This window comes from Staurois parvus, unplaced genomic scaffold, assembly GCF_062004578.1.
Source record: "Staurois parvus isolate SC_StPar_1 unplaced genomic scaffold, SC_StPar_1.0 ptg003657l, whole genome shotgun sequence".
NCBI lineage: Eukaryota > Metazoa > Chordata > Amphibia > Anura > Ranidae > Staurois > Staurois parvus.
The window spans coordinates 20,539-30,110 of record NW_028321453.1 but is presented as its reverse complement, the minus strand read 5'-3'; the positions used below and the strand labels follow the sequence as shown (position 1 = coordinate 30,110).

General features: G+C 55.1%; 1 protein-coding gene across 1 annotated transcript; it reads left to right on the top strand.

The window, feature by feature from the left end:
- The first annotated feature begins 2,350 nt into the window (after nucleotides 1-2,350).
- On the top strand, nucleotides 2,351-9,154 carry CGRRF1 (cell growth regulator with ring finger domain 1). The gene is made up of 2 exons (XM_089667903.1): nucleotides 2,351-2,480; nucleotides 5,770-9,154. The coding sequence occupies exons 1-2, from the start codon at nucleotides 2,379-2,381 to the stop codon at nucleotides 6,070-6,072; spliced, it is 405 nt and encodes a 134-aa protein (XP_089524029.1). The 5' UTR covers nucleotides 2,351-2,378; the 3' UTR covers nucleotides 6,073-9,154.
- The last annotated feature ends 418 nt before the right edge of the window (nucleotides 9,155-9,572 follow it).

Here is a 9,572-nt window from a genome sequence, read left to right as displayed (position 1 = left end):
GGAAGACACGGATTATACCGGAAGACACGGCTTAAACCGGAAGACACGTATTATACCGGAAGACACGTATTATACCGGAAGGCACGGATTACACCGGAAGGCACGGATTATACCGGAAGACACGATTTATACCGGAAGACACGATTTATACCGGAAGACACGGATTGTACCGGAAGACACGGATTGTACCGGAAGACACGGATTATACCGGAAGACACGGATTGTACCGGAAGACACGGATTGTACCGGAAGACACGGATTATACCGGAAGACACGATTTATACCGGAAGACACGGATTGTACCGGAAGACACGGATTGTACCGGAAGACACGGATTGTACCGGAAGACACGATTTATACCGGAAGACACGGATTGTACCGGAAGACACGGATTGTACCGGAAGACACGGATTATACCGGAAGACACGATTTATACCGGAAGACACGGATTATACCGGAAGACACGGATTATACCGGAAGACACGATTTATACCGGAAGACACGATTTATACCGGAAGACACGGATTATACCGGAAGACACGGATTATACCGGAAGACACGATTTATACCGGAAGACACGACTTATACCGGAAGACACGGATTATACCGGAAGACACGATTTATACCGGAAGACGCGGATTATACCGGAAGACGCGGATTATACCGGAAGACGCGTATTATACCGGAAGACACGGTTTATACCGGAAGACACGGATTATACCGGAAGACACATATTATACCGGAAGACACGGATTATACCGGAAGGCACGGATTATACCGGAAGACACGAATTATACCGGAAGACACGGATTATAGTGGAAGACACGGATTATACCGGAAGACACGGATTATACCGGAAGACACGGATTATACCGGAAGACACGGATTATACCGGAAGGCACGGATTATACCGGAAGACACATATTATACCGGAAGACACGGATTATACCGGAAGACACGGATTATACCGGAAGACACGGATTATACCGGAAGGCACGGATTATACCGGAAGGCACGGATTATACCGGAAGACACGGATTATACCGGAAGACACGGATTATAGTGGAAGACACGGATTATACCGGAAGGCACGGATTATACCGGAAGGCACGGCTTATACCGGAAGGCACGGCTTATACCGGAAGACACGGATTGTACCGGAAGACACGGATTGTACCGGAAGACACGGATTATACCGGAAGACGCGGCTTATACCGGAAGACGCGGCTTATACCGGAAGACACGGATTGTACCGGAAGACACGGATTGTACCGGAAGACACGGATTGTACCAGAAGGCACGGTTTATACCGGAAGGCACGGATTATACCGGAAGACACGGATTATACTGGTCGGCAGGACACAGCAGGCTGGGAATGACCTCCATGTGATATTTACTGAGGCGCTACTTCCTGTCGCTGATCAGAAGAAAAGTCGTGTCTGTAGAACGCCAGATTCCTGGTGGATCTTCTGAGGATCGCATATCAGGGACTCCGTGGAGCTTTCTACCCCCAACAACATTATTAACCCCTTAATGGATCCGAACGGAAAGCTGCATTGCCGGGACAGATCAGTGAAGAGCAATGGAAGGGCCGACACACCTTTCCTGGAGAAACGGCTGCTCCAGTCTCCCTTCAGTACCCATCATGTGGCCAGCAGTCCAGACGATGGGTTAATATTGGAGTCCCAAGAGTTGTCAGTCCCAACAAGTCCTTTCCTGACACCAAGCCGGGTATTAGAATCAGATCTGAGAGCAGGAATCGGGGTCTGTATGTGGAAGCAGCGGCCTCTCCGCAGAGGTCCAACACTCGAGTCAGATCGCTCTGCGTCCGGTGACGCTCACGATCACTTTGGAGGGCTCTAGCTTTCGCTCAGCAGGGGGGCGTACCAGACCAGCTGCTAGCACACAGATCAGGGGTCCTTGCCTGCAGGCAGGGGACAGGCTTTTCTGCTTCGGCTGATTTCTGAAGACGGTGAACTAGAAGACTTGGGTTTGAAGCCCTGGAATGTGTTTAGCTGATTGTAACGTTTTGCCTAACCAGCAACAGGCGCCACATCACTTCCACGCACCCCGCTTCACGGGGGGGGCACCCCATTTTAAGCCTTGACATGTTTGGTGTCTATTTACTCGGTGCAACCTCAACTTTTATATTTTACCAAAAAAAAAAGTCGGCATGTTGTGTTTATGTGCCTGAAAATTAAAGGTGATATTAACCACCCGCTCCTGCACTGCTTCCGTCTGACCGTTTATAGACATGGGCCGGACTGGAGCGGTGCAGGAGCGGGTGGCTGTGTATAAACGGCCCCCGCACTCACTGCCTGTGCGCAGCCCCCCTCCCCCACCCATGTGACCCGCTCTCTCTGCTCTTCCAGGTCTCCATGCTGAGCGTCATCCATATCCCGGACAGAAGTTACAGCCTCCCCTGCAGGATCCTCTCTCAGTACCTGCTCAGCGCGCAGGGACACTTCTATGACCTCAAGGTAAGAATGCTTTGCGGGAAAAGTTTCCGTGTTCCAACTTGTGAAATTCGCAACGTCGTGCGGAGAGCAAACGGCGCCGAATTCCAGGCCGATAGTAAACTGAACTATCTGATTAAATAGCGATATCCAATCAGGTGCATCAAAGCAAAACGTGTCAGTTCTTCCAGTTCATGTTCTTTAGAAAGCAACCACAGCCTGAGTAGAAAATCCTGTCCTGTGCCAGCATGCTACAGACACACCCGCTCTCTGTGTGGAAGCAGTGGTCTCTCAGCAGAGGTCTGTGGGGAATCAGTGGTCTCTCAGCAGAGGTCTGTGTGGAAGCAGTGGTCTCTCAGCAGAGGTCTGTGTGGAATCAGTGGTCTCTCAGCAGAGGTCTGTGGGGAATCAGTGGTCTCTCAGCAGAGGTCTGTGGGGAAGCAGTGGTCTCTCAGCAGAGGTCTGTGGGGAAGCAGTGGTCTCTCAGCAGAGGTCTGTGTGGAATCAGTGGTCTCTCAGCAGAGGTCTGTGGGGAATCAGTGGTCTCTCAGCAGAGGTCTGTGGGGAAGCAGTGGTCTCTCAGCAGAGGTCTGTGGGGAATCAGTGGTCTCTCAGCCGAGGTCTGTGGGGAATCAGTGGTCTCTCAGCAGAGGTCTGTGGGGAAGCAGTGGTCTCTCAGCAGAGGTCTGTGGGGAATCAGTGGTCTCTCAGCAGAGGTCTGTGGGGAATCAGTGGTCTCTCAGCAGAGGTCTGTGGGGAAGCAGTGGTCTCTCAGCAGAGGTCTGTGGGGAATCAGTGGTCTCTCAGCCGAGGTCTGTGGGGAATCAGTGGTCTCTCAGCAGAGGTCTGTGGGGAATCAGTGGTCTCTCAGCAGAGGTCTGTGGGGAATCAGTGGTCTCTCAGCAGAGGTCTGACATTCCCCTTTCCAGTAAGCAAAATGCAATCTCCCTGCTGATTGGGGAGCGGGGGCTGGGACTCGGCAAGAGGGCATGTTGAACCTCTGCTTCCCCACAGAAAGAGGCCACTGCTTCCCCACAGAAAGTCTCCGCTCGAATCACCCACCTACTGAACGACATATCAGGCTGGATGTCGCTCCATTTCCTCAAACTAAACCTTTCCAAAACTGAGCTCCTGATTTTCCCCCCACCCCGTGCCCCCCCCCCCCCCTCATCCTCTCCATCACGACTAACAACGCCACCATCAATCCCACCCCGCACACCAAAGTCCTGGGTGTCACCCTGGACTCAAACCTGTCCTTCCAACCTCACGTCCAATCACTATCAAGGTCATGCAGACTCCGCCTCCGCAACATCTCCAAGATACGTACGTTCCTCACCCCAGACACCACCAAACAACTCGTACACTCCCTCATCATCTCACGCCTGGACTACTGCAACTCCCTCCTCACTGGCCTCCCTCATCACAGACTATCCCCACTCCAGTCTATCCTGAACTCAGAGGCCAGATTCATCCACCTCACCAACCGCTCTGTATCTGCCACTCCTCTCTGCCAATCCCTCCACTGGCCTCCACTCAGTGTCCTCCACCCCTCTCTGCCAATCCCTCCACTGGCCTCCACTCAGTGTCCTCCACCCCCCTTTGCCAATCCCTCCACTGGCCTCCACTCAGTGTCCTCCACCCCCCTCTGCCAATCCCTCCACTGGCCTCCACTCAGTGTTCTCCACCCCTCTCTGCCAATCCCTCCACCGGCCTCCACTCAGTGTCCTCCACCCCCCTCTGCCAATCCCTCCACTGGTCTCCACTCAGTGTCCTCCACCCCCCTCTGCCAATCCCTCCACTGGCCTCCACTCAGTGTCCTCCACCCCCCTCTGCCAATCCCTCCACCGGCCTCCACTCAGTCTCCTCCACCCCTGTCTGCCAATCCCTCCACTGGCCTCCACTCAGTGTCCTCCACCCCCCTCTGCCAATCCCTCCACCGGCCTCCACTCAGTGTCCTCCACCCCCCTTTGCCAATCCCTCCACTGGCCTCCACTCAGTGTCCTCCACCCCTCTCTGCCAATCCCTCCACTGGCCTCCACTCAGTGTCCTCCACCCCCCTCTGCCAATCCCTCCACTGGCCTCCACTCAGTGTTCTCCACCCCTCTCTGCCAATCCCTCCACCGGCCTCCACTCAGTGTCCTCCACCCCCCTCTGCCAATCCCTCCACTGGTCTCCACTCAGTGTCCTCCACCCCCCTCTGCCAATCCCTCCACTGGCCTCCACTCAGTGTCCTCCACCCCCCTCTGCCATTCCCTCCACTGGCCTCCACTCAGTGTCCTCCACCCCCCTTTGCCAATCCCTCCACTGGCCTCCACTCAGTGTCCTCCACCCCTCTCTGCCAATCCCTCCACTGGCCTCCACTCAGTGTCCTCCACCCCCCTCTGCCAATCCCTCCACTGGCCTCCACTCAGTGTCCTCCACCCCCCTCTGCCAATCCCTCCACCGGCCTCCATTCAGTGTCCTCCACCCCCCTCTGCCATTCCCTCCACTGGCCTCCACTCAGTGTCCTCCACCCCCCTCTGTCATTCCCTCCACTGGCCTCCACTCAGTGTCCTCCACCCCCCTCTGCCAATCCCTCCACTGGCCTCCACTCAGTGTCCTCCACCCCCCTCTGCCAATCCCTCCACTGGCTCCCGAATGCCCAACGCATTAAATTCAAATTACTAACCCTGACCTACAAAGCCGTCCACCACACTGCCCCAAACTACCTCACCGACCTGATACCCAAATATCACCCAACCCGTGCTCTTCGCTCCTCACAGGACCTCCTACTTTCTAGCTCCCTGGTCTCCTCCTCCCACACCCGACTGCAGGACTTCTCCAGGACTTCCCCCATCCTCTGGAACTCCCTACCCCAATCCATCATACTGTCACCTACCCTCCTCACCTTCAGGCGCACCCTGAAAACCCATCTCTTCAGGGAAGGCTACCCCACCCTCACCTAACAACCGATCTCCTCCTACCACTCCATCCCCCACAGCCACTTCCTCCTGTACCACTCTCCCCTCCCTCCTAGATTGTAAGCTCCCAGGATCAGCCCCTCCCTCCTAGATTGTAAGCTCCCAGGATCAGCCCCTCCCTCCTAGATTGTAAGCTCCCAGGATCAGGGCCCTCGCACCCCTCGTGTATTGTTCTGTCCCCCCTATAATGTACAGCGCTGAGCACACCTTCTGCCGCCATATAAATCCTGTATAATAATAGATCAGACGGCTGCCTGTGTAGCTCCATATTGGCGGCATTTGTCGTCTTGCACCGTGTGTGGCCCCGTGCTGGTATTCTGTGTCATGAAATATCTGTTTATTGTCATTTTCAGCAACTTTATATGTCTGCGAGCGATCACACGCCGGAGTCTGCAGAGGCTGAGGAGAGCCGGCGCTGTTCCAGGGATAAGGAGCTCCTGCAGAGGTTGGGGCTGTCCGAGGAGGAGGAGATGCAGGACGGCCGGGGCAAGGACTGCGTTGTCTGTCAGAACGACACGGTGAACTGGGTGCTCCTGCCCTGCCGCCACGTCTGCCTGTGTGACGGCTGCCTGACGCGATTCCAGCATTGCCCCATATGCCGGCAGTTTGTACAAGAATCCTTCCCCCTGCGCAGCAGAACTCCTCCAACCGGGTGAGGACCACCGAGCCTAGAACATCCAACCGTCCCATCCGTCCTACCAGAGGAGCTCACCGCGTACCACCCTGACCACCCTCATAGATAGACTGCCACAGCTTGTAAGGGGGTCAGTTACCCACCAATATGGTAAGGGGGTCAGTTACCCACCGGTATGGTAAGGGGGTCAGTTACCCACCGGTATGGTAAGGGGGTCAGTTACACACCAATATGGTAAGGGGGTCAGTTACCCACCGAGATGGTAAGGGGGTCAGTTACCCACCGAGATGGTAAGGGGGTCAGTTACCCACCGGTATGGTAAGGGGGTCAGTTACCCACCGGTATGGTAAGGGGGTCAGTTACCCACCGGTATGGTAAGGGGGTCAGTTACCCACCAATATGGTAAGGGGGTCAGTTACCCACCAATATGGTAAGGGGGTCAGTTACCCACCGGTATGGTAAGGGGTCAGTTACGCACCGGTATGGTAAGGGGGTCAGTTACGCACCGGTATGGTAAGGGGGTCAGTTACACACCGATATGGTAAGGGGGTCAGTTACACACCGATATGGTAAGGGGGTCAGTTACACACCGATATGGTAAGGGGGTCAGTTACACACCGATATGGTAAGGGGGTCAGTTACCCACCGAGATGGTAAGGGGGTCAGTTACACACCAATATGGTAAGGGGGTCAGTTACGCACCGGTATGGTAAGGGGGTCAGTTACACACCGATATGGTAAGGGGGTCAGTTACACACCGGTATGGTAAGGGGGTCAGTTACCCACCGGTATGGTAAGGGGGTCAGTTACGCACCGGTATGGTAAGGGGGTCAGTTACGCACCGGTATGGTAAGGGGGTCAGTTACCCACCGGTATGGTAAGGGGGTCAGTTACTTACCGAGATGGTAAGGGGGTCAGTTACCCACCGAGATGGTAAGGGGGTCAGTTACCCACCGGTATGGTAAGGGGGTCAGTTACCCACCGGTATGGTAAGGGGGTCAGTTACCCACCGACATGGTAAGGGGGTCAGTTACCCACCGAGATGGTAAGGGGGTCAGTTACCCACCGACATGGTAAGGGGGTCAGTTACCCACCATTATGGTAAGGTGGTCAGTTACCCACCGAGATGGTAGGGGCTGAATTTCCCCCCAGTATGGTAAGGGGGTATATTTCCTACAGATATGGTAAGGGGGGTTGTTACCCACCAGTATGGTAGGGGGGGGTCAGTTACCCTCCAGTATGGTAAGGGGGTCAGTTACCCACCAGTATGGTAGGGGGAGTGGTTACCTACCAGTATGGTAGGGGGGGTGGCTACCCACTGGTATGGTAAGGGGGTCTGTTACCTACTGGTATGGTAGAGGGGTGGTTACCGAACAGTATGGTGGGGTGGGCGGTTACCCACCGGTATGGTGGGGGGGGGGGTGCGGTTACCCACCGGTATGGTGGGGGGGGGGTACGGTTACCCACCGGTATGCTGTAGGGATGTGAGAAACTGGTGCAGTTTCAGGAAACACTCTGGAAGAGTATAAAAGCTCCTTGATCGTCTGGTGAGAACTGAGCCCAGGATACCAGCGCTGACACCCCAGACTGCTGACCACTGAACACCCTAAGGCCCCTTTCACACTGATCTGGTACCCTTCTCCCGCAGCATTGGGTGCAGCACCGTGTTCCTGCGGGTTAGCTGAGATTTGCCATTGACTTCTGTTACGTCCCGCGGTTTTGCTGAGCTGTCAGTAAGTGTACCGGGACCGCAGAACAGTCCCAAGTGCAGCTAACCCCCACCAAAACCATACCGGTGGGTAACCACCCCCCCCCCCCAACCATACCGGTGGGTAACCGCCCCCCCCCCCAACCACACCGATGGGTAACCGCCCCCCCCCCCAACCACACCGATGGGTAACCGCCCCCCAACCATACCGATGGGTAACCGCCCCCCTCCCATACCGGTGGGTAACCGCCCCCCTCCCATACCGGTGGGTAACCACCCCCTCCCATACCGGTGGGTAACCGCCCCCCCTACCATACTAGTGGGTAACCGCCCCCCAACCATACCGATGGGTAACCGCCCCCCCCCCACCATACCGGTGGGTAACCGCCCCCCAACCATACCGGTGGTTTCCGCCCCCCCCCCCCCCCCCACCATACCACGGGAGTCAGTGTGAAAGGGGCCTAATGGCTATACTAGTGTTTTAAAAGCTGATAGTTGGAATCAAGTCTTCACCTAAAGGGGGAGTCCACCTCTTCACAACATAAATGGTACCCCCTGGGAGACAAGGCAGTGATGGAAGCTTTACCTCCCCCACCGGCTGCATACCAATTCACAGGCAATGAGGCCAATACCAGTATGATAAAAGGGTAAGAAGCCCCGCCTACTCAAAGGAGAGGTAAGTATTCGGGACTAAGTGCCCCCGAGAAATCACACAGAAGAAATAGACGAATAGAAATCAACGATCTCCAGTGACAAGTAACTTGTGTGGTATCTGGTATTTGGGATCGACTCGTTCCACCGCGAGATCGCTTCCTCAGGATCCACGCCACATGAACAAACACAAGATTTCTTCATACGTGTACCGTGTCCACGTCATGAGAATTCCTCCAACATTCCGATCCGAGAAAAGATCCCAAACTGAAGATAAATGGATGGGTGTAGCGTGGATCCTGAGGAAGCGAGCTGGTGGTGAAACGCGTCGATCGCAATGGTCAGATATCGCGTTGTTACTGAAGATCGCTGCTTTTACGGGAGAATTTATTTGCCTATTTTAGACACCGAGAGAATAAATATTTGGTGTTTGATTTCTCGGCGTCACATGACTTCCCTCTGCCTCCCTCCTCCTTCGGGTAGCCGGGGGATCCGACACCTTTGTTGTCTTCCAGGGATGGTGTCACTGAGTAGTTGGTGTATCCGGGGCGCGGTACTTCACTGCCGGGTATGGAGCTCCGCCCACAATTGAAGATATTCGCCGCCGCGTCATTTTAACAAATATTCTTTTTAAAGGTTTTCTATTTATTTAAAGTTTTTTTTTTTTTCCTTTAAGATTTGAATGTGAATGGAATCTGTCCAATCAATGTGCTGCATTTTATCAACGATTTCCATGGCAACACAATCCGTCTCTGTGGTTTTTTTTAATAGTTAGGAGGATAAGGGACAGCCATCTTTTGTTATTACATGTGCGGCCTCCACTTCCTGACTGCACGGCCTCCACTTCCTGACTGCACGGCCTCCACTTCCTGACTGCGCGGCCTCCACTTCCTGACTGCGCGGCCTCCGCTTCCTGACTGCGCGTCCTCCGCTTCCTGACTGCGCGGCCTCCGCTTCCTGACTGCGCATCCTCCGCTTCCTGACTGCACGGCCTCCGCTTCCTGACTGCGCATCCTCCGCTTCCTGACTGCGCATCCTCCGCTTCCTGACTGCGCGGCCTCCGCTTCCTGACTGCGCGGCCCGCTTCCTGACTGCGCGACCTCCGCTTCCTGACTGCACGGCCTCCGCTTCCTGACTGCGCATCCTCCGCTTCCTGACTGCGC